This window comes from Eleginops maclovinus, chromosome 17, assembly GCF_036324505.1.
Source record: "Eleginops maclovinus isolate JMC-PN-2008 ecotype Puerto Natales chromosome 17, JC_Emac_rtc_rv5, whole genome shotgun sequence".
Lineage (NCBI taxonomy): Eukaryota > Metazoa > Chordata > Actinopteri > Perciformes > Eleginopidae > Eleginops > Eleginops maclovinus.
In genome coordinates, this window is record NC_086365.1 from 10,493,499 (window position 1) to 10,519,471 (window position 25,973).

The 25,973-nt window shown below is 43.6% G+C and overlaps 1 protein-coding gene across 2 annotated transcripts in view; it reads right to left on the reverse strand.

Annotated features, from left to right (window-relative positions):
* mpped1 (metallophosphoesterase domain containing 1) overlaps positions 1 to 25,973 on the reverse strand; it is a 63,174-nt gene that overhangs the window by 33,547 nt on the left and 3,654 nt on the right. Inside the window, exons 2-4 of one of the 2 annotated variants that reach the window (XM_063905154.1) lie at positions 25,430 to 25,806; positions 21,215 to 21,396; positions 3,787 to 4,012 (exon numbers count right to left, since the gene is read on the reverse strand). In XM_063905154.1, the coding sequence (XP_063761224.1) occupies positions 3,787 to 4,012; positions 21,215 to 21,396; positions 25,430 to 25,608 (587 nt within the window). In that variant the 5' untranslated portion in view covers positions 25,609 to 25,806. Of the gene's footprint in view, positions 1 to 3,786; positions 4,013 to 21,214; positions 21,397 to 25,429; positions 25,827 to 25,973 lie in introns of both variants that reach the window. The other variant, XM_063905155.1, reaches the window with a different exon arrangement.

A 25,973-nucleotide genomic window follows, 5' to 3' on the forward strand; every position in this document is an offset into this window, starting at 1 on the left:
AGTTTGTTTCTAATTGGCTTCTGATGAAACACTAGCAGAGAGCGACACTCTCATACTCATGGCTGTGTTTGAGCTGGTGGAGGACCCGATGCATGAATGTGCAAAGCTGCGTGTCCCGTCCATGCAGCTCATTATTAATAATGACTCAGATGTAATCTGCAGGGTTGCCAGCCTGCTTTCTGCTGCCGAGAATCTTAGTTCTTAAATTATGAGTAGAGCGTAGTTCTGAGATCCTGAGCGTCCAAGATCTGTGATACCAGCTGGTGAAACTATTATGCACTTTCTGTGTGAATGTTTAATTTCAAATTTGCAATTCAGTCCAGTTATAGAAATGTTCTAACAAATGGAACACAGATAATACCTTATAATCCTTTCTCATAAAATGGTTTGAAAGTGATGTACTAATCTTTATTTTATCTTCATGGAGCTGAACTTGTAGCAGCTTGTGGTGAGGCTTGAAAGGAAACAATAAGTACTGTAGTGTACTTGTGGCTCAGGAGTTACTTTCAGGAAGTTTGAAAGTTAGGGCCGCTGATTCCTCCAGTCCTTGGGAAAGATACTAAACCCCAAACTGCTCCTGAAGTCATCGCCCTCAGTGTGTGCATGAATGGGCATTAGATAAGTCTATGAGCCCCTTGCAGGACAGAGCTGTCAGCAGTGTGTGTGAATGGGTAGATGTTGTCTAAAGACATTGTTGTTGGACCACTAGAAAAGGTGCTATATACAGTAAGTGCAAATACATTTACCAGATTCAAAGAGTGTGCTGTTTAGTTGTTCCTTTACGATTTTTCAGGTATGATAGTGTAGGCTACGTGTGCCAATAGGCGTAAATTACTCTCCAACAAAATGGATTATTGTCGGATGGATTTGATGTTGTTTTTGGAGCTCACCATACTAAAATTGAGTCAAACTTTTGCAAGATCTTAGCAGTTTGTTTTCATCTGTTATGCTGTCTAACAGAATTCTCAAAAAACATTTCAATTTACACATTTTCCTTGCAGCATGATGGACTGCTTGTAGTGTTTTAGTGGATTTGTGTAGCTTTGCCTGGCAAGAGTAGAAGCTGTGAGAGAGCAGCTTGACCCGCTGTCAGTAAGGGCATTTCATTTCCCCCACGCATGTCCTTATGATGTTGGATCAACAAGTTACTTTTCAGTCTGTATGAATCATATTGACTCGTCATGGTCATTCTGAAGCTTTAAACTTAATGCGCACATTCATTTTTTGCGTTACATAGCTATCGGTTTCTCTTTGGTGTCAGCGCCTGTGAGTTCTGTGCATGTGGGATCACTGTGGTTAACACCCATTCATCCCACAATCCTGCTCCACAAAGATTAAAACGTTTATTCTCAGACTGACAGAGGGTGTGCTACGATCGTGACAAATGAGTTGTAAACTCACATTAGTGTCAGGAAGAAAGAGTGGAGTAGGCAGCCCCCCCCCACCCCCCATCGCCATGCCGCCGTTGCATGCAGTGACATATTTGGAAAGTTTGGGGTGGATGAAGCAAGCACAATTTAATTCAGGTTTGATTGCATGGGGTAAGGACGGTGATATGTGATGTATGGGAAAGCGATTCAAGCGCGGGATGGACTTGAAGAGCCCGCTGAGAAGCGTACAGCAGCAGACTATACCTCTTTGGAGGATAGAACAAGGAGATGATGAAGTCGGAGTGAGGGATGGCAGAGTGATCGGGTAAACGGCCGTGAAGACAGATGGATGGAGGAATAGAGAAGGGAGAGGGAGGAAGTGATACATTCAGTGTCAGACAAAAGGATGGAGAATGAGAGAAGGCGAGAGGCACAGTTGAAGATGTTTTATGACCTTCATTTATTTAGATTTTTATGGTACTCATTTGTTCTAAAGTTCTGTTTAATCAAATTGATATATTTGTACTTATTATTAATTGAAGACCACCATGTACAAAAGCACATATTATCTGCCAGCAGTGATGCAAGTGTATTAACACATTTACAGTACAGCTGAGCGCAGGAGCTCAAAGAAGTCCGGCCGGCAGACCACTTTTTAGAGCAAAGTGAAGGTGATTGGTTTGTATACACTCACACATTCATGGACGCCTGTCATCGTAGGATGCAGGACCCATGAAACGATTTAGGAAGCGAGAGGCAGGAGTGTATAGGCTGCTCCTGAAGAAAGACTTGGAAAGAGTTAGTTGAGGGAGCAGAGGAGATAGGAATGAGCCATAAGAGGGCGGAATAACAGGAGGAGGTATGTAGTGAAGGAAAGGAGGAGAGAAAAGGATGAAAGAAGTGATGATTGAAGGATGCAAGATAGAGAGGCGGAAAAGGAGGTAAGGAAGGAAAGGATCGGGGAGCAGAAGGGGGGGTTGTGGGTTGGGGGGGAACACAGAGCCTCCAGCTGGAGCCCCTCTGTGCTGCAGGAACACACCCCGAGGCACGCGCACACACACACACACACATGCATGCAGTCCAAGGCAAGTGAGAGCGCATACTCACAAACCCACAGCATACATTCACACATTCAGACAAAAATATTCTTACATAAACACACACTCAAGCAGACCCACAAACACACACACACTCATCACCTCATGTGCCTATTATACCAGCCAAGGCCAGCCGGTAAAGCTGAATAAAATCATCTCTTCCTAAATCCCTCCCTCCCTCTGTCTGTCGGTCTGTCTTTTCCTCTCCATCCATCAAAAATTCTCCACTCTTGCCTCTATCACTCGTCCAGCTCCTGTGATTTTACTTTTTACCTCCCTTTCTTCTCTTTTTTTTCCATCTCCATCTTTTTTCTCGACCCACCTCAGGCAGCTCTATGCAGGAGCTTTAGCAATAAACTCAGGGGACCCTGCTATCACAGCAAACCAATTACGTGCACTGGGGCACACACACAAACACACACACTTTCTGGAAGTTTCAGTAGAAAAACAGAAAGCCATTAGAATCACCAAACATGCAGCTATTGTACAGCAGCAATGGGGGGTGTCCATTGCCTTGCTCAAGGGCACCACGGCAGGGCCTAGGAGGTGAACTGGGTCCTCTCCAAGTGTCTGTCCACACTCCATATTTTAAGTCTGTTCGGGGACTTGAACCAGCTAGCCTAAGGCTACCAGTCCAAATCCCTACTGACTGAGCCACTGCCGGACATGCAAGTTGAAACTAAATTAAGAGGAAGGTAAGTCACCAGATCACGGTCAAATAAACCTGCTTGGGGGTCTGAAGAACAAATGACATGCTGAAATTAAATGTAGTTGTAATAAGAGTTCTGGTTTCACACTCTCCTGTCTGGATGTACTATTTTCATGTTATTCACCGATCCACCCTGGTTCCTCGTGGACTTCATCACTTATAGATTTCGCTATATAGGATGAAGCATCAGGATTGTCTCACTTTACTTCGAAGCGTATCTGTCTGATTGGCATTTGTTGTACTTGCTCAGTACTTGCTGACCTTTAGTGGGATTTTTGTTAAGGATTTTGTTGTTTTGATCAAGTTGTCTGCACACAGAAAGGAACAACACCAAGTAAGTAAATGGGAAAACACTTAATCTCTCACCTAAGCCGCACACTCCACCTAGAAACTTGGAGTTTATCCACCATGCAACCAGAATGTTTCATTGACATTTCCTCCCATATGTTTTTCTTTATTTTATTTCGGACGTTTCTGTAGTCACAAGATGTGATGATGTATTTCACAGAAAATAAACACCATCTTACTGTGAAACTTCAATCAAACACTTTTTTCAGTATGTGAAATGCTAAGCTAGCTCTAGTGTGTGTGCAGTGGGCAGATTACTCACCAGGGGGCGCCGTAGATCTTGAATCCCCTTACGACGACCTCGGAGTCCTGCAGGTAGATGCAGTTGGTGAGCAGCGACTGCACGTTCTCGTAATTCTCCGGCTTCAACTTGGAGGCAGAGGGGAAGTAGTAGAAATCCTGTTTGATCAGGTCGGCCATAAACTCCTGGTCAAAAGTCAACTCGTGGTTTCCGGCGATTACTATTTTGATGTCGTAGGGCAGGGTACCTGGCATGGGGAGAGAAAGAGAGATTATGAAAAATAGGAAAGGGAAAATGGGGGTGATTTGGGAGTGAAAGTTAGAGGGGAGGCAACATGTGATAAAGAAGGACAGATGGGGGGTAACAAAGCGAGAAAATAGGGCTATACGAAGATGTGAGAAGGAGTGGAAAGAGAGAGTCTTGAAGGCAAGAGAGAAATATAGAGAGGATAGAGAGATGGAGAGACAAGAGAGGGGGTGAGAAAACATTGAAAAAAGGTTTGGTTGACAGAGGGAATATTCAAGACCATATGAATCCATTCCAGACAGCTTGGCATTCAAACGCGACATGGCTCTCTCATTGTTTTGCCCTCCATTTCTAGCAAATCTGTACATCTGTCTTAGCTTCCCTCCATCAGTCAAGGTCTCAACCCAGTGCACGGCTGTCTTCTGTTTATGGAAGCATAACTGAATGCATCCGTCAGGGAATCTTTATCTGAGGGGGGAAAGATGAGGATGGAAATCGGAAAAAGGCGATTATTGTGAAGTTTACCACGCAGAATATTAAACATTTACCGACTACCGCTGCTGCATCGGTCCCCCTTCTTCCTCTCATCATCCTCCTCTAATCAAAAACCTTCACATCACCCTCCATTTTTTCTCTGTCTCAATGGCTTTAATTGGCTATTCAGAATCTGGCACAGCAGGACGCGCAATCGATCTGCGCCCATCAAACTCAGCGGCTGCCGGCCCTTCACAAATCTACATGATGTTTTCAAAGCTCCACTGAGGAACCAGAGCCAACACTGACAAAACCTCTGGGGGTCTGCTTTGTCAGGTAGAGCGGCTGACGGCGGGTTCAATAACGATGGCTTTTTTTTATTACCGCTAGGCCAGCGTGGTGCGCAGCTGAGCATCGGTTTGGGTGTTTGGGAGCAAATTTCGCTTGTGTGTGTGCATGAGTTTGCATGCATCTGTGCATGAACGTGTCATGTTAGTGAAAAGGAGTAATTAAACTGAGCTTTAGAAGAGGCTGACAGCCCGGCGACGGCTCTGTCATAACAGCCAATCACAGCCCGGTGACAGAAAGAGAAGGGCGATGGAGGGAGGGGAGAGGAAGGAGAGGGCGACAGGAATACTTTAGGAAGCCCAAAAAATCCTTGAGAGTGAAGGAGGAATAATAACAAGATGAAAGCAGCTGTCAAAGAGTGCCCATCTCCGCAGTTTGGGCTGGGGCCGTCCCCTCTCCACAACACAGCCCCCCATTTGTTTGGCAGAAGGGCTTGCGTTTAGTTGTCAAGCAGACACCACAAAAAACCTGTAAATTAGGGGCTGCATCTCCACAAAAGCCACATGGGACACACACCAGCGCACAATCAAAGATATTTCCGATTGCTATTCGTCAGACTTTGGAGTTTGAAGTAGCATAAACTCAAATCGCCCCAGGATCGCGGGTGAACCGGAACACCTGTACTCTATCTGACAGAAATATTGAAGCTCTCATTACCCAAAACGCATCAATCCCTTGATTGTCTATTGCCTTATTATCAATGTAAGTCCTCAAATCAGATATCACCCCTTTCTATTTCTCACAAATGTTGAATAGTGTAAGAGTAAGCATCACACTTTTGGGAACAAATTATTTGGTGGCAGGAATTTTAAATGCACTGCAGGAGCTGCTCGAACACTGTGCGTTGGGGTTTCATTTTGAAAACTGAGAGCAGGATTCCTATTAAAGTGCATGTGTGCAAAAAAGCTCAAAATGGCAAGTGCCAAAAACTACCAGATTAATAAAACCTCGACTCGCAAGAATTACTGTGAGAAATACCAACAATCTTTTTTATCACATAGTCAAGGTGCCTGTTGTGTAGCTGTTCCTCCTTATTTTCCATTCACACATTCCTAACAGAGCTGGTTCGTCCATCATGCAGAGCGGTGCGTCGGTATTTATATGTTCGCAGCAATTAGACAAATTGCTTCACAGTTTGCCAAAATGATCGAGACGATCAGTGGTATCCCTCAACCTTTGAGATCATTTGAAAATGGAACTTCGAAATGAATTGAAATGGTTTTGTCGTATTTGGTCTGCATATGGACGTATAATGCGGATATGGAGTGTTATAATTGTGCTAGAGCTGTCACAGGTTTTATTTTCAGACATTAGAGAATCTTGCAACGTGCAGGTAAAGAACATCTGGTATTGGATTGACTAGCTGCTTTTATGTTTTAGCTAATACACCCTAAATACGTTTTTAGGGGATTCTTATGTCCACTGTGTGACATGGGAAAATGCTAAAAGCACATAAGATTGAAAAAATATCACCTTATTTATCATTTTGAGTCATGTTGACCAAATGATGAATGGAGTTAGTCCAAGATTAACCTTTTTGACTCTGGTTTGGTGTTCAATAACTCCTGATAAGTAGCTGGCACTGAATCCATGTTATGCTTAATTTATGGATAAGTTAAGAAAAGATAGCTAACAAATTCTAAAAAGGTTTGTAGAACTGTGCTGTGGCGAGTCTCTGCAACCCAGCAGTACCCTTTTCATATTTGGGATATTATTGTTTTTCTTAATCACACAGCCATCTCAGGCTCCTAATTGCCTTTCATGCCTCCCTCATAAAATGCTACAAATATGTCAAACAACATGTATTTCCTCAGAAGCGTTGTGCAGTTTCTGGGAAGTAAAATAAGCTGTGTAGCTGCATGGGAGGGCAGCATCTACCTGGAGACTTGTTAAGCGTGTGGTTTAAGTCTTTGAAGACCAGGGCAGAAGTGAGTGAGTGGGAAGTTATTCATAAAAACTGGACTGACCTGAGACTGCATGCATAGCACAAATGCAAAGCGTGCATTAAAAATATATGAAGTAAGGTCAAGAAGAAGCCTTTAGTCTGACACTGGATATTATCTCAGGGGTGGCACATTAACATCCAGAAGTACAACCACATCTGCAAATACAAACAAAGAAATGTAATGAAGGGAATCATCCAAACACAGAAGACCAGCTGACGAAGTATGCAAGTTGGATAAGTAAAAATAAGTGGGTCTATGCATGTGTGTGTGTGCATGACCCTGAGGAAAACACACAGTGCGGTAAGGTAACGCCAAGCTCATATATTTTTCGCCAAATGAACACTATCTGTGTCCCCTCAGAAATTGTGCAACGTGAGCGGTTTTTCACCCATGAAGTTTGACGGCCAAATGTAAAAAGGAGAGAAATAAATCACAGGGAGAAATAAAAAAACTCCACCAGCTGGACACTAATACCCCACCATCCTTAATACCTTAAATACCACACACACACACACACACACACACACACACACACACACACACACACACACACACACACACACACACACACACACACACACACGCACACGCACACACACACACACACTCTTGCTTGGAGAATTACATTTCAATTTTAATGGATGAATGTTTTCAAACTTTCCCTTGGTAAATAATCTGCAGAAGGACAAAGTGTGAATACCAACTAGCTGAACTTTACATAGTGGAATCTGACAGAACAGTGCGTCTGCATCTGTTTATCGTGGGGTTTTCTACTGCTGTCAATATGAAAAATAATAATAACTCGAAAAAGAAAGACTCAACAATGCAGTCTCTTTCTGTGCGTTTACCACAAAGGAAAAAAAAATCAAATCACAAAAAGAAAATGTCTGCGTCAATTGAGAACAAATGCATTGCTTCTATGACAAAAGACGAGGGAAGAACAGGGAAGAGGATGTGGGTGGAAGTGGAAGAGGGGGGGGGGCATCCAAACATTTAAGCCGACATTCCCCCACAACACGCGGGCCGCTCTTTGTCGCCACGCCATCTTTTGTCTTTGAATTCAAAAGGCTTGCTTTTAAGCAACAAACACTTTTAATTTCTCTGTGAGGGAGTCAGCAGCGGCGCAGGGAGGATGGCCACCTCGTGTTCTGTCGCAGCACAGAGAATGACAAAAGAAGAAAACACAAATGGAAAAGGGGAAGAGAGTGCAAAGATTTGAGGGAAACATGGGACAGTGTGAAAGCAAGGCTGCGTTCAGGAGTGGAAACAGCTGGACTTCAGTCTTTGCCTCTGCCCCTTCATCCCCTTCATTCCTCTCCGCTTCTTTTTCAATGCCTCTCGCTCAGAGTCTTTGCTCTTTTGTCAAGTGTCTGCCCGCTTCAAGCCATACACACTGATCTGCTGTCTGTCAGTTTGTCACCACAAAACCCTCCGTCCTCCCACCAGCGCTGCATACAGCCTGTGTGTGTGTGTGTGTGTGTGTGTGTGTGTGTGTGTGTGTGTGTGTGTTTAAAAAGGGCCACATCCCGCCTGCAGGTATGTACATGATCCTGGACATATTGCTTGTGTGTCTTGATGGTAATGTGTGTGTGTCTGTACTAAACACAGGCTACAGTATCTGACTTTGTGTGTGTGTATGTTTGTGGTGGTGGTGGTGTTGGTGGGGGAAGGGGGGGGGGGGGTTGCCACAGGAAGTCTTCCAGAGTTCGGCCACCATTGTTCCGGGGCTGTGATGGGTGGTCTGCTCTTTGAAAAGGAAAATCCCTGCTCTGCCCAAATCTCTGGCATGTACAGGGGGATTACTGCCCATTGTGTGTGTGCGTGTGTGTGTGTGTGTGTGTGTGTGTGTGTGTGTGTGTGTGTGTGTGTGTGTGTGTGTGTGTGTGTGTGCTCTTATATGTGGGTTTGTGTACATGCAGAAAACCAAAAATGCCCCGCCTGCCAAGATTAAGTTAATTCCTAAGTGTGTGTCTGCATAGATACCAAAACGAGTAGCCAAAATGTCCTGCCAAATAACTTAATAACAAAGTGTGTGTGTGTGTGTGTGTGTGTGTGTGTGTGTGTGTGTGTGTGTGTGTGTGTGTGTGTGTGTGTGTGTGTGTGTGTATTTCTAAAATGCAATAAGTGTATGTACAGTTGAAGAAAAAAAAAAAGGGCCAAATATATCCTGCCAACCCAAAATGATGAAATGAATACCAGTGTGTGTCAGTATGAGTGAATGCATGCATACAAGACGCCGGGGCCAAAACTAAATTAAAGGAAAAGTCCACCTTTCTATTTTCTGTCGATCTTTTTAGAGCCTGACAATAGTTTAATACCCAACTCAGTCGGCGTTTACTTTTTGTCATGCAATTATACCTGTGTGAATTTATGTGTATACACCCCACAGCTTATATGTGTTTTTAATGTACAGAACAAAGTGAGATTATAGCCTGTGTAGCTCCGGCTGGCCTGTATCTGTGTGTGCATAAACTGAAATGCAATAAATCAAAGGGGAGCTTCAAAAGCAACTGATGTTCAAAGACAGACAACCTAAAGTCTCAGCTCGGATCAGAGTTAATTCCTTTATAGCATGTGTGTGTGTGTGTGTGTGTGTGTGTGTGTGTGTGTGGGTGTACCAGTCAGAGCATGAGAGGGGGATGTAAGAGAAAAAAGTAATATGTCACATGACAGAGGTAAAGATGGATGATGGAGGAAGAGAAGCCTTCTGCCTTCTCACCTCAGCTTAAACTTAATACTCACACGTTTCATTTAACTCACCACCCACACACACACACACACACACAATCATAGACGTAAAACAAAGACAGCCAGCAATTATGAGACGGCGTACACAAACACCACCTACTGTGCCACGCATCCAAAACACACATTTTATCTGAGTACAGCAGCACCTCCGAACACTTCACAATGTCCTCACTGAACATAATGAATTACACACACACACACACACACACACACACACACACACACACACACACACACACACACTGACAAAGACAGATACAACACATCATCAAGCGGCCTCGTAGGTGGTCTCTCTGTTCTCCGTCTCTTCCCTACACTCCATCTTTGTCTCTTTCATCCTGTCTGCTCCACTTCCACATCAGTGTGACGACGTCGCCTCCAGGATAATGTGGTTGAAGATTAAGCTGCAACTTTCAGAACAAGCGACGTGGGTCTTTTGATGAATTCAATAACTGGCCACTTGCCATCTGTCCCGTGTCTGTTTTTACACTGGATCTCTACCGACGTCACATTTAGCTGATGTTCAACTACAACCCTCGCACATGGAAATGTACCATTATGCATTTGTCTGAGATAGTTCCTCCCACCGAAATGTAGATCTGAAACAGATTATCAGACGATGTGCATTTGAGTACTCAAGATTTAAAGTGTTTTTATATGTCCCTCTTCTTTTTTATGTTTTGTTGCCAACTCCATCTGACACATGCAGGGTGCAGACACTGATTCACACACAGTCACAAGTTAAGAGGTTCACCAGGAACACTAAGAGCAGGGGTGTCCAACATACGGCTCGGGGGCCAACTGCAGCCCGTTTTGGCCCTCTAAAATTCTAAAAGTATAATGGAATATCGCCCACACCAGAAACATGTGCTTTTCTTATATTGTACTTCTTCAATATATATGTAAACATGTATTACACAGTAGTATTCATGTTTAATAAGCCCACTATTCAAATAAAGTCAGTCAATTAAAGTTGAGAAAAGCTTCTAACCAATTAAATGTTCTAACAATTAAAATAACCTATTTACAAGCTTGAAATTTCCCCTTATAATAAGCAATCTGAGGCTTCTGTTTTAAGGAATGAGCTGCCAACCCTTTTTTTAACTAAATAAATTAAACCCTATGGAGAGCTGTTTTTTTTCTGAAGCATATTCAATTATCAAGCATAATTTACCTGTATTTGATTGATTTTTCTAACTTATAAGTTAACTTATGAGGCAATATGTACACCTCAACTCTAGTGAGGGGCCCTTTGTATGTTATTCTGTATGTGGGCCTCAGTGAAAAAGTTTGGACACCCCGGAGCTTTTAATTATTCACTAATATGGATTTTTATCAAATGTAAGCCTCTGCTCGTTGATCAACTCAACGTAAAAGTATAGAAGTAGTCACAAAGCGAAGCTGAATATTTAAAGGACAGGAGATATTAAAATGGTTGATTGCTGTCGGTTGCAATTGCTGCCCAATGTCAACTGCATTCACTGCTATTCTTTCAATAGCATGTGGAAAATACGGTGTATGATGCATTTGTACACACACTGACTCCAATCTGCTCTTTGTTTCACTCCCTTAAAGCTCGGCCTCTGTTTGTTTGTCGTCTAATGCAGATTCAGCAACAGTTAGCAGACAGAAAAAGACATGCACCGACGCTGACCCAGAAAACACATCTGAGATGTAAAAGGAGAACGAGAGAAACGCAATTATGAGAAAGCTCTCCATCATTAAATAAGTGATATCCAAAAATCCAACTTCCAGGGGGAAAAAAAGAAAAGTTTTTCCATAATGTTGCATCTTTCTGACACACACACACACACACACACACACACACACACACACACACACACACACACACACACACACACACACACACACACACACACACACACACACACACACACACACACACACACACACACACACACACACACACACACACACACACACACACACACACACACACACACACAGGGTCTTTCAAGTGTGCAAATAGATGCCACGAAAGCAGTGAGGGACAGATGGGAAGCGGTTAGCTTAAATTTACAGTCACTTGAGATTCTGTTGAGTTTCCCGATGTTAAAAACCAAAAAGGATTGTCAAACCTCCTCGTTAGGCTTTCCTCCAGCAGCCCTCACTGCTGGGTAAACATAAGAGAGGGGGGTGAAGAGAAAAGAGAAGAAGAAGGAAGGAGAGCGGAGAGAGGGAGGGAATGACACTGGAGAGTAATGAAGTTTAGCGAAGGATGGGAAAAGAAGAGGCAAAGAGTTGAGTGGAAAAAGTAAAATTCACGGGGTAAGGGATGAGGAAAGATAGAAGGAAGGGGGCAAAGGAGGAGAGAAGAAGAGCGTGCTAGAAAAATACAGCAGTCATGAAAGTTTAATGCCCTCACTGTTACTAAGCTAAAGGCAGTAAGCTGGGAGAAGAGCGAGGGAAGCTGAGGAGGTAAAGAGGTGGGGACAGATACCTGAGGAGGGAGACATAGGGCCAGGACACACACATACACACACATACACCAAAGGCTGGAGAGGTAGGTACAAGGTGGGAGACCTCCTCCTCTCCAGGGGAAAAAGAGAAAACACACAGTTAAAGCGGCTACAGTGCAATCGCATCATCGTCGTCACTTATCTATTATTCACTAGCTAAGGGGAGCAGTGTACAGCAGGGCGCTAAATAAAGAGTGGAAGCGAAGAAGCTAAAGACCTCGAGGCCCAGAGTCAGAGAGAGAGCAAGAGGCCAGCTGTTTTCAGAAGTCATATCTGATATATAAAATCAATACAAAATGGAAAATGGGTGTTAAACAATCTCTCCTCAGTTATTGCACACGTTTTACTTTAAGGAAGCCCTTAAAGCTGTACTTTTTTATATGTTTATTGTTAACAATTACATGACGTCACATTGTATGTGTTAGGGCGGGATATCGCTAAGCGGTTGACCAATCACAAGAGCCGGCCAGATTAGGGCTCTGGTTCAGTGCTCGAATTATGTTTTTGTCTTCAAGGGGGTCTCTCTATTTTATAAAAACAAGTTGGACTCCCCGCCCCCCCCCCCCCCCCCCCCCCCCCCCCCATAACCTAACATGTCAATTAAATAGCCGCGAATAGGTGCGAATGGCGCTTTTGCGCACGGTAGACACAACTTACACACGTAACACACGTAACACACGCACAACAGACAGATTTTTTGGGGTTTGTTTTACAGAAATCGGTTCCATTTAATTTAAACATATTATTGATTGTCCATATTTGATTCCAATATCGCAATACATACAAATACATAGATTAAACATATTCTTTTGAATTTCAGTTTAGCTAGACTGCATTATGTAGCCTATATTGGCTTTGTCAAACAACATAGAAGAAAGCGCAACTTCAACAGACATTCTCAGCACTTGTCAAATCATGTAACCCAATGAACGCATATATAGACAAAACACTCGCATCATGTAGGCCTAACAATTCAGTTCGATGCTCTGATCATGTTTGACCGTGTTGGGCTTTACGGAAATAGATTAAACATATTCTTTTGAATTTCAGTTTAGGGACAGGCTAGACTGTGAACTGTTATGCATTATGTAGCCTATGGCTTTGTCAAACAACATAGAAGAAAGCACAAGTTCAACAGCAAACATGACATTCTCAGGACTTGTCAAATAATGTAACCCAATGAACGCATATATAGACAAAACTCACCCATCATGTAACAATTCAGTTCGATGCTCTGATCATGTTTGTTGGGCTTTACGGAGACAAAAGAGATCAAACTGCCCTGCTCTCAGCTGGCTGGGGCCTGCGCCCAGGAATCCATGATGCTGATGTCCGGTGGCCACTCTTAATCCATGAGTGGACAAACGGCACGGGGTTGAATTTCTCAATAGGAGGTCCATTCAAGTCAATGAATAGCAGGGCAGTGAGGCTCGCTGCACGCAGTCCGTTCCTAGTTTTATCGTCTGTGTCATTGCAAGCCGAGAAACCCCTCTCACACTCCGCTGAGGTCGGGAGTATAGTGCGGCATGCGACGATAAGTTTCTTAAGAGTATTCCCCTGAGAACCTTGAAGCTTCCAATCTCGGAATTCCTCGATAGCCTCGGTAGAAGATTCACAGAGGAGTTTTGCGAATCTCCCCACTTCGCGCTCTCCAAATAGCATTAGGTCTGACCTCTCTGCAGGCCAAAAGTGCTGATCTAGAGGCTTGAGCATGGCAATAAGTTCACTGTCAGGAAGACGTGATCTGAGATTATCAAGGATGGACTGATGAAACTGGGGTTTATTAATCTTAGGCTGCGTTTCCCTAAGCACAACGCCTTTGAACCGACCACTTGCTATGCCTGCGCGAATCTTGGATTCCGTTTTACCGGCATCTTCTTTCATAGCAGACAGTATCTCGATGGTTTGATGGATTTGTCTGCTGCCATCCACCAGAGACGTGTCCCTTCTCTGTAGTCTCAATGAGAGCCCCTGCAGTTCACGAAGCACATCTTTCATCACTGCCAAATCGGAGAGGAAGCCAGTAGATGTCAGATGCTTGAGTAGGCCACCATACTTCGCCCTCTCCACACCGTTGCGCGAGGCATCTTCGCTGGCCATTGTAAAGTGCTGTGCCAAAACAGGAAAATCTTTCACCACAGCTTTAACTGTCCGGAAACTGCTTGCCACCCACCTGATTGTGAAGACTTTGCCTATTTTTAAAATCTGCATGTTTAGTTCCCTAGCAGCATTTTCAAGCTCCCGTGCGTTTTTGGTGGATTGGTGATACAGACTATGAAGCTTTGAAATAAAAATGTCAAAATGGTTGCACCCAGCCACAGACTTCAAAGAATCATTAACAGCTAGTTCTAATCGGTGTGCCAGGCAATGTACATCCTGCAGTCGAGGGAAGTCTTGTTTAAGTCTTTCAATGAGTCCTGTATGCCTACCGGTAAGGACAGCGGTTCCGTCTGTGGCTATGCTGATGAAGTTCCTCTTAAGAAATTCTGCCTCTATCCCCACATTTTGAAGACTGTCTTTTAACGCATTGTAAAGAGATCCTGCATCTCCTTTTTCCAACTCAACAATGTCCAAAAACACGTTCTCTACGTCTCCATTACCTGTTACATCGCACCTCATGTAGATAATCATATAGGAGCGTCCATGCACAGTGCTTTCATCCAACGTTATGCTGATACGTGAGTCGAGTTTCAAGACATGGGAAAGTCTTCTTTTCATTTCATCTGCTATATGTTTCACAATAGCAGCACAGGAGTGATCGGAGCGGTGTGCAGGGCCCACTGTTGCACCATTAAGCTCATTAACTGTCATGATCGCCGTCATTTTGGTGTATGGCAATCTCTCTTTGGCTATAGTGTACGCCGCCCTAAATGAGCTTGATGTAACGTCGATGGCAGCCAAACTCAGCTCTACAACTTTGGTGGGCAGAACATCTTTTTGTTTTAATTCTGCTATCTCCACTGCTCTTTTATGAGCAAGGCTGTCCCGGTGCAGGTAAATCTTCTAACGTAATTGCTTTTGCAATGAGCTACTGACGGTCCCATTAACCCATGCATCCGAAAGGTGCACCCCAGTCTTTTTTTCATGGAGCAAGAGAGTTTTTGCTGCCTGGCAGGGAGCGCACCCAAGGCCACTCTCACTTGTACACAACCATGGATTTCTCTCCTTCCACGATCGCCACTGTGTGAGCCCCCAGTTCTGAGGCAGGTGGCGCAGGTGCTTCAGTTCCATATCGGTCCCGGACCCCGACCCCGTCTCCGCAGCCTCTTCTCCGTCCAATTCCTCCTCAACGTCCTCATCGTCATTGGTAAGTGTCCCAGCTAAAACATCATGATGACTGGTTGTAGCCACAACGTCCTCTGGCTCAGTAGAGTTAGGCGCCTGGCTAGAACTAGCTGTTGCTAGGCCATTTTCTGATTCTAAATCTGCAACTATTTTTGTTTTTTTAGTGGTAAAACCGAAACTGGTCAGGGCCGAATATGAATTCGGTGCAGGTGGCCTTTTTTTCGGCGGCATAACTGGCAATTACATTTAAATTTAAGATGTGTTGTTGGTCTTTACCTCAAAAGCACATTTTTATGTGACTTCTTCCGACTTGCGAGTGCTGTCAAATCGATCTTATCCAGTTTGCTCACGTAGCCTAGTGGTGTGGTGGTGAAGTGCAGTATGCTGCGCTCTTGAGCGTATAAGCACGTCCGGTATTAGCCTATTTTAATGTAACGTCTTTAATGGTTGGAGACCGCAAAGGGATGGATAATGAGTGTTGTTTACGATTAAATTACAATGCAATATATGGCAGACACCTTCAGATATGAGAGACCCCCTCAAAAATGTGACTTTGTTGCTTTCATGGGAGCCAGTCATCACTCTATGGGAGCTCGGCTCCCTCTGGCTCCCACGTAATTCGAGCACTGCTCTGGTTTCAGACAGATTGTGAAAAGAGTACAGGCAGTATGAGAAAAATAAAGAGCTTTTTGAACATTAAAGCATGTAACATGTCAGAGTAGAGGCATGAAATACAAATAGGAACTGGAAAAGGAACAAAATTGGGCCCCTTAAAAACCAAAAGCTACTTTTAACAAACAAGTGATGTTCCTTTACCTGAATTCACCCCCTGAGTGGAGTTCATAAAAGAGGGGAAATGCCCTGAATATCCCTTTAATATTTCATACACTCAAAAAGACAGAAACACCGCAAATAGCCAGTTGGTTGTTACTTGATCAGTCTTCTCACATTGTGACTCTCCAGTGTTTCGCTCAGCGTGATGCCACTGACTGAACTGAAGTCAGACGAACAGAAGGAAAGAGCGATAAACAAAGTCTTTAAGAATTAAAGCTGCTCCTCTTTTGACCTCCCGTCAACTCCGCAGCACAATGAGATCCATATTTAAACAACATTCACTGCCGTATATTCCCGCCGAGCTCACGCTTTCACACAGCATGAACAAAGACGTCACTCAGGTCGTAAGCGAGGGCATCGCACACAAACAAACACGCAAACACTTCGAGTCGGCTCGGCTTACTAAATCCACGTGGGTGTGTGTGCTTACGGCTCGAGTGTGTGCTGAAAGCCTGATCAAAGAGGCCATTATTGGAGACAATTGGAGTGAAGTGTTGCTGCTCACAAGCTCGAGGTCTGCCCATCGGCCTCAATAACACCTTTTTTTTTTTCACTCCTTCACTCTTTATGAATCTCTGCTCTCACCTGTCCCGCACAATCAGCCTCCATCTCCCACAATCCCACGCTCTCTTTCTGCACAAATGGCAGCTTTTCAACTCCGCTTACAGTCGTACTTTTTGGCTATCACTGCTTCTCAGGCTGTACAATGTGATCACCAGAAAATGTGTTTTTAACACCTTGAGAATACAAAACACACACAAACACTTATGAAAAGAAACGGAAAAGATTTTGAAGAAAAGAAACACCAATAAAGAGTTTGTAATAATTTAACAAAAGTATTAGCTTCTTAATCAAAAATCATATAAGAATCCTTGGCAGGTTCGATAAAAGTATGCATAAGTACAAGTTACATGCAAGTTTACTTGTCACTACATCAAAATATTTATGAATAATGATGTAAAAAGCTCAGTTTTATGTTTTGGGCACTGAAAAGGGTGCAGATGTTCTCTATTTTGCAACATTCTATTGAAATAACGTTTACACTATATTAGAGGAGGCAAAGGAGAATAAATCATTGTTAGCAAACATAGGATTCAAAACTACATACATAAACTGCTAAACATAATATATGCATCTGTCCATACCTCCTCATTCAACAGAGTAAAGTATTTAAATACTCTCAATGTATTCCACATATGTATATATTTCACCTCCTCAAATCTTTATTGTTGTTATTGTAAATATTCTTCTCTCTTTTTGCACTATTTTATTTATCTTATTTGCACCACGTATGTGGAGTTGTTGGAGGAGCACGCGACATAAGATTTTCATTGCCAACATAAACGCTGTATCTGCTGTGCATATGACCAATAAAACCTTGAAACCTAGCTCTTAGTAAAAAATCATTCTTAGTTACGTCTTTAACTAAGAATTATTTTCAATATTAATGAATGCCTTAAGATTCACAACCAAATCAAACTGTAACAATATCTTGTATGTGACAGAAATCAGAAGATGTTTTTTATTCTATTCTTCATAAATTAAGTATTAATCAATACTTTTCAGCCATTTTCAATATAGAAGTAAAACCTAAAAAAGTAAATTGACTCAGAAAAAGCAAACAAGATTAAAGATCAACCTCAAGTCCTTCACACCTAAGTGTAGAGGCCCCTAAATTACACACACACGCACACACACACACACACACACACACACACACACACACACACACACACACACACACACACACACACACACACACACACACACACACACACACACACACACACACACACACACACACACACACACACACACACACACACACACACACACACACACACACACACACACACACACACACACACACACACACACACACACAGTGACTGACAGCTGGACCTGCATGAATCACCATGACAACAGAGGTCAGAAGTTTAGCATCAGTCTCCAGAGCAGTGAGTTTACCTAACCCTCCTCTGGGGAGAACTCCTCCTCCCCCTCCTCCTTCTCCTCCCCTTCTCCTCTTCCCCTGCCATCCCCTCATGTTCAAACTTCCTCTCTCCCTGCATGAATTCCATCTCCTTCCTCTCCAGTCCTTCCCTATTTTTCCTCTTTCCTCTCTTCTCCTCGCCTCTCCTGCAGCGCTCACCGTTCCTGACAAAGCCTTGAGCAGCTGCCAGCGGCCCCAGAGAGCCCGACTGACTTCCTGCTAAAAATACGAGCCGGGGGAAGAATCGCAGAGAGCTGCCACCGAGGGCTGAGGAAAAGAGACAGAAAGAGGTGGAGGAATGAGTTTGTGGAAGGAAGAAAAGATGGAGAGAAAAAGAGGAATGCAAAAACAAAGAAGGAGAAAAGATTGGGAAAGAGACTCCATAAAAGAGGAGGAAGTTTGGGAGCAGACGGAGTTACCTGACCAACATCTCTAATGAATACGCTACACCTCATCTCCCTGTAAATCTGCTCTGCACACACCAAACAGCGGGAGTTACATTCATCTACAGAATTGGTGTGTGTGTGTGTGTGTGTGTGTGTGTGTGTGTGTGTGTGTGTGTGTGTGTGTGTGTGTGTGTGTGTGTGTGTGTGTGTGTGTGTGTGTGTGTGTGTGTGTGTGTGTGTGTGCATGTGTGTGTGTGTGACGGAGACGGGGAGCAGGAGAGAATGAAAGAGAGAAAGAATAGGAATAGCCAGATTATAAATATTTATACGGGCAGACGAGAGAAAGAGGAAGAGCTGGCAGAGATGCAAGGGAGGAGGAAGTGGAGAGGCAGAGGAGAGGAGGAGGAAGAGATGAAGAGAGAGAGTGACTTCAGAGGCAGCAGCAGGCACGTTTGGCTCGGTTTATCTTTTCTTTCCCGTCTCTCCCGTTGCCTCTCTCGCCGCTGGAGTGCGGGCTAGCGGATTTGCAGCTCGTGCTCCCTGCAGCTTGGATTTGTGTGTGTGTGTGTGTGTGTGTGTGTGTGTGTGTGTGTGTGTGTGTGTGTGTGTGTGTGTGTGTGTGTGTGGAGGGGAAGGACAACAAGTTCTCCCCTTATCTCCCCCCCTCTATGTTCACTTCCCTTTAGAGTAAGACACAAAGGCCCGCCGACATGCTTCCGCCGCTCCTGGAGAGCTTTGTGCCCATGTTGATGACGTCGACGACAATGGCGATGACAGCAGTGATAGTGCGGCTGCTACGCTAACTCAACAGTTGTAGATTCAGCGATTCAACAGTTTTTCTGTCGCTCCGCTTCGTACGAGGTCACTTCATTCCGGTTTCCAACAGATATCACATATAGCAATGATAAGACTTACACTTCCCAACTCAGTACCGAGATAAGAAGCTTCCAGGGGAGGCAGAAAAGTCTGAGCTCGGTAAATTTCCTCGGCCAGACAAACGGAAAAACACCTCGGTAATATACCGCAGAAATCTGAACAATAAATAACCTCTTTCCATAGTTGCAACCAGACAGATTTTAATATGAGTAAATGTCTGATATGCAAACCTTTACTATAATGTGCTTTTTAAAACACATTATAGTAATTCAGCCCTCTTCTAAGAAACTGGACAGCGTTCACAAAAATCGATGTCCATTTACCAGCTCTTTTCCAAAGCCTAACTAACCAGACTACATGTGTTTGTATCCTCATGTAAAAGGAAAACTTGTCGTCAATTACATCTGGTAATTGATAAATGGACTGTAATTATATTGCACTTCTAGTCTTTACAACCCCTCAAAGCACGTTCGCATTTACAAGTCATCATTCACACCTCATTCACACAGAGCAAGGTGCCACTTGATGAAGGAAGCTTACATTCACACACCGTTTCCACGTCAATCGGGAGCAACTCAGGGTTACGTATTTTGCCCAAGGATACATCCACATGTTGACCGAAAGGGCTGGGATCGAACCCACAATTGAAAGACAACCGCACTACAGCCACAGTCGCCCCTGAGTCTAGTGTCTATAACATCTGCACAGGGGTCAAAACAGACTTAAATCGACATGGCTAAATGACACATTTTACTTCACCTTTATGGGCATGGTTTTGCAGAAGGCATCAAAGGTCCTCAGCAAAGAGAACTGGCTTTAGAGACAAACAGTTAAGGAATATCAGTGAATTAAGTTTCAAAAACATGGCTTGATATTCATCAATTTAAAAACTATGCAAGGCAATGTACTCCTCCTTTAGGCTTTTGAAAAACTGCACTCTGCCTGGTTTGTTTCAGTGGTTTGTTCCAGACAGAGGGTCGCTGTCACTGTTAAGCTACACAGATACGAACCCGGACTTCCCTGCAGCCTCTGTCAAAGCTAAGGGGAGCGTAACACAAACCAGACTCCCACCATACCACATCACACTCAAAAGGACCATACTGCGGGTTTTGTATGTTCAACACAGCATAACATAAAAGCCTTCTTTACAATACAGTCGTCTGTATTCAAAAGCACTGCATCAGGTTTTAGTTACGATTTTTTTGTAGGCTGTTGGTTTCAACTCATGTATGTACGCAAAGAAAATGATGCTGAAAATACCTCCTGTCCATCATAATGAACATCCAGTCATGTTCTGGATTTTTTCCAAAGGTTTCATTGGCTGGAAGTGCAGTTATGTGTAGAAAACCTTTTTTTAAACTCTCCTTTGTGTGTCTTGTCACAACATTTAGCACAGAGGACAAACAATGAGCAGACAGTGAAATTGTGAGGATTTTTAAATTCAAAAACGTGACACTGACTAATCTAAGATGTCAGACTGCTTTGAACTCACCAACAAGAAAGAAAAGACTCAAATCTCATCAGTAAGCATGAAATCTATTAGAAATGTTTGTTTGCTTATGAAAATGATTATCAGTAAAGAGCATTTGCAAACAGTGTTCTAAGAAACACTGGTAGGGTCGTTTAAATCACAGTAAAAACTGTAAAAAGAAAAGTGTATTGCAGATTCATATCCTGAAAACGTAAAAGAATCTTCTCTTTTTAAAGTTTTCTAAGTACAGCATGGCAGCCAGTGTGAGTATATTTAGCCTGGCACTGACCCTGTTAATAAACCGTCACAAGGGGACCTAGTTACAGCAAGCAGGGACACAGAGCAAGAACACAGATGCTAACCTAGCCAGTCGTTGAACTTCTTGACCTCAGAGGGCAATCCCAGCTCGGTGAAGTCACCGGCGTGGATGAAAACGTCTCCGTACGGCATCTGGATGCTGTCGGTGCGGGAGTGAGTGTCGGAGATGCACACAAAGCGGGTGTAGCCGGGCGGCTTGGGCGAGTCGTGGGGCATCGGGTCCACCCTGAACCGAGAACAGAAGACAAGAAAGTTAGGAAAACGGGGTCACTGCGGATATTGGAGCTGTTACAATACAGATACACTTCACTGTACAGTATGCAAAGTCTCTGAGGAAGGAAGTTTGAATTAGTAGGCTATCCAGCAGAAAATCATCCCCACAGACCGAGGCAGAGGAGGAAACATGAGACGTAGCGGGAACGAGAGGCCACAATAAAAGCCTGGCGCTGAGAGAGACAGAAAGAGAAATGTGCGGAGATAGAAAAAGAATAAAGCACAGATATAGGAAAAGACCAGAGTCCTGTGGGATTCACAGTCAGTGTGCAGATCCACAGGGTCTCCAGAGGGAAGAGGGGAGCTGGTGAATAACCGTGGCCCACTTTAGTGAGCTCTCCTCCAGGTACGATAAAACCCAGCCCTGCCTCCTCCTTCTTCGTCGTCTACGCCCCACCACAAGAGAGACAGAGACAAGTAGACGTGGGAAAGGAGATATGCAGCCATGTAGCACAGCCCGACAGAAGTGTGAGTCACAAAGTTATGAAATACAGATGACAAGGGTTCATGGTGGGGAACCAAGGCCAGGGAGTTGTTGACCTCTAAAGGATGTATTTATCAGTAATGCTCTTTGTACACAATGTAAAGTGTATTAGGAGGGGAGCTCCATTAACATAGCACCACTGAACAGCAGGAGAGAAGAATATACCCTTAATCGTCCCACTGAGGGGAAACTTACATTCTGCATTTGACACATTCTTGTGTTAGGAGCATAGACTGTATAAATAATGGACGTAATATCGGTGACATCACTCATAGGTTTGTGAAGAGCTGTAATGAAGCTCAAAGTGGGCGACTCCCACCGTCGACATCTTCTCAGTCTACCTCCCGCCCACTCCCAGCTAATCCAAATATGGACATAGGGTTGGAGCTGAAGCAGGCGTGGCTACTGAAACAGGCCCATCTAGCTTGAAGCTACTAAGCTAGCGAAGGCTTCCAAGCTAGGCTACATGCTACCGTATGCTACTCGCGGCGCTATCCCGCTAAAGGTCAACAGCACACCCTGTGGTCTCGTTGCTCCCGGTTGCCGGTCGTATTACTCAAGGTTAACCTGAGACTATACAACAAAACATAAAGATATATCTGTTATTGAGATTATACTGCACTAGTTTACAAATGCTTGTTTCAAATATAGACGTAATATGCAACACTATTGTGGCAGGGGGGCGTGGTTATGGCGCCGGCTGCTGGCAGGGGGAGGGGAGTGACTCAGCCGGAGATCAGACAGCTGGCCAGAATCAGGTAATTAGTCTCACAAGATAAGCATGTTGGTAACCTGGTTCTGGTCTCTTGCAGTAGGCTGGGCTCCTGAAGGCAGCGGAGCGCCCGTCGGAGCCTTATGTGGACCCTCGCAGAGAGAGTTTGTGTGTCTAGTCGAAAGGCTGAGCGAGAGACAATAAAAGTTTTCCTGCAACCAGCCGCAGTTGTCCCTCCTTCTTCCCGGGGGATGGAGCGCAGTTCCACAACTATATTTTGACCAGAAATGTGGCCAGTGTTACCGTGAATCAGCGTAACGTTAATGTTTAATTTGAAACAGAATTTAAATGTTCACGATTCAGTTCACGAGTCGTTTCTATGGAACACTATACGTTTAATAAGCTAAGTTACATGTGATGGTAAACGTATTATTGATACTGGTTTGCATAGTCATAGTTATTATTGCTGCTTTAAGGAATTATACCAAACAAGACACATTATCAGTGCAGAGCAGGGGTGTCCAAACTTTCTTCAGCGAGGGCCACATACAGAAAGATATACGGAGAGCTGGGCCACTTATAGAGGTGAATATCGCCTCATAAGTTAAATTATAAGTTAGCAAAACAAAATGTAGGTGAATAATGCGCAATACTTGCTTTAAGGAAAAAACAGCCCATATCCCATCTCTCTTTAGGGTTTCATTTATTTTGTTGGCAGCTCATTCCTTAAAACAGAAGCCTCAGATTGCTGATAATAAGAGTAAATATGAAGGTTAAATTTCAAGCTTATTATAGAAATAAGTTACTGGTTTTTTTATCAACTCAGATTTGTTAGAAAATGTTTTACATTTTAAATGACTAAATTTATTTGAAAATTGGGCTCATTAACACCTGAATACTGTGTAATATATGTTAACATATATACTTGAGTAGTACAATATATGACAAGCAAAAGTTTAATTTGTGGGCCATATTCCATTATACTTTTAGAATTTGCAGAGGGCCGATTCAAAATGGCCTGCGGGCCGCATTTGGCCCCCGGGCCGTAGTTTGGACACCCCTGGTGCAGAGGCTGTTAGCGGAGCTAGCAGAGCAGACAACTAGCGGCTAGCGCCCACTGACGGTGCTAACCTGTCAATCAAAGCGACCACGCCCTTATGCATAACTTCAAGCCTAAATATAATTAAAACGGGAGAGTTTTATAGAAATTCACCCTCCTCACAGTTGTCATGAATAGGGAAATTAGCTATAGAGACCAAAAGAATTTTTTGTACCACGCTGTAAAACTTGGCATTTTAACATGGGGGGGGGGGGGGGTCTATGTAAATTGCTCTGTTTTGGAGCCAGGCCACGCGGCCATTCAATAAACTGCAGTTTTTAACACTTCCGTATGCGTTTCACTGCTCAGCACCGGAGGTTGCCCCTTGGTTAGGAGCAGTGGACTGCAGTGTAGGGAACGGTCTTTCGGGGACTTGAACTGGTGACCTTCCCTATGGACTTCGCCACCACCACCCTAACAATGCCTGGTACAACTGGGTCTATGTCACTTACACCATTACATTTTAGTACAGGTTTCAAAAAGTGACCAAAAAGCCACGGCGCATTTTTTTCGCACAACCACTCGCCTGACAGACTTCACATTGACTGTGTATTAATGGACCACTGAACAGGCATGCTTTTGACATGCACTGCAATAAAGTAATACAACAACTCAATTGGTATATTAAGGATGATGTATGTGTTTCCAGAACTTACTCTATCAGTACAACAGAAGTCATTTTCTCTTGTCGGAGATTGCTTATTCCACAGCGATACTTTGCTCAACAAAAAATTCCAGTTGTTTGTACTTTTTTAAGTTAGTATTAATGTTTCTGCTCAGATGTTGAAAGTGTTCTTGTGACTCATAAAGGCCTAAACTATCAGCCATACCAACAGAGTGACCAGCCTTTGTTATCCTTGCAGCTTAAATGCTCTTTTTCTTCCAAGTCCGTTTTTAATTTGAAACTTCTAAAGTGCTTAATCAACAGTAACAACACTGATCTTAAAACTGCAAAACAGAAGCTGCAGAGATTCATAAGCAACTGAGAACAGCATTTAAGTTCAGTCCAAGAGAAGCAGAGTGATGAGTATGACATGACTCTTTTTGTACATTGGCAAAAGTACTGAATTGCTGAATTTATAAAACAGCAGGTTAACACAGAGGATGTGTTGAGTTTGCAAAAACAGCAAACGGCAGCTACAGCAAATTAAGAGAAGAAGCAGGGGGATGTCTCACTAAAATATGATAAAGTAAGCAATGGCTGCCTGCAACATAAACCAAACATCCATGAACTGTCGACAACTCAGAAAACCATTTGGGAAATGGTGCTGATACAACCCTGCAACCCAAAAGTCATTTTTATTTGTTCTGTTTGTGTTTAGTTTAAATAAAACAGATCAAATGGGTTGGTCTATGAGCTATAGAGGTGCTGGTAGATGTGTTTTTGCAATTTGGACAGAGCCAGGTTAGATGTCTATCATAAAGCATAAAGAGCGGGAGCAGGACTTTATGCTAAGCTAGGCTAACAACATCCTGCCTCCAGCTTGCTAACATGCAGACTGATATTAATTTCCTCTTATCTCTTTAGGAAGTTAACACAAAAAGCTTATCACCTTAAAACATTGAATTCTCCATTAATGGATATTAATCATTTCTGGTTTGAATCTAAGAAACGGGATAAGTTATTAGAAAAAGAGGAAATAAAGACACTTTATCCACGATGAACAGATTTGACCGACGTGTCTACTCACATGTGGACTTGTGGCGGCTGGAAGCGTCCCTGGTTGATATTGTAGAAGGTGAAGGCCTGAGTAGGGTTGGTGCTGTATTCGTCCACTTCCACTGCTGTCCTGTTGCCTCGCTGGGCTTGCAACTGAGCCTGCGACTGCTGCCGTCTCGCTGCCATGATCTCTGACAGGGTGAATGCCATGGCACTATGGACCGGAGCAGAGAAGGTGGAGGACAGCGAGGTGTGGGGCTGGCAGATTCAGTTTGGCTTGAAGATTGTGGGCAGGTAGTCCAGGCTGGAGGCTGCTGACAGGTTCAAACCCTTGCTGAGTCACAGTGAACTGAGGAGAGACGCCACCTCCTCCCTACTCCTCCTCCTCTTCTTCACCAGGCTCGGCACCTGAGACGGACACAACAGAGCTGTGATGAAGAGGGTGTGATTAGGATGGAAAGTGGTAAAATGACTAGAAATTTGAAAACTAAAACAATTCATTTCATAGACATCTATCAACTCAGAGTTCAGGATCTCAAATATGACGAGGTAATGCTTTTTACTTGTTTTGTATA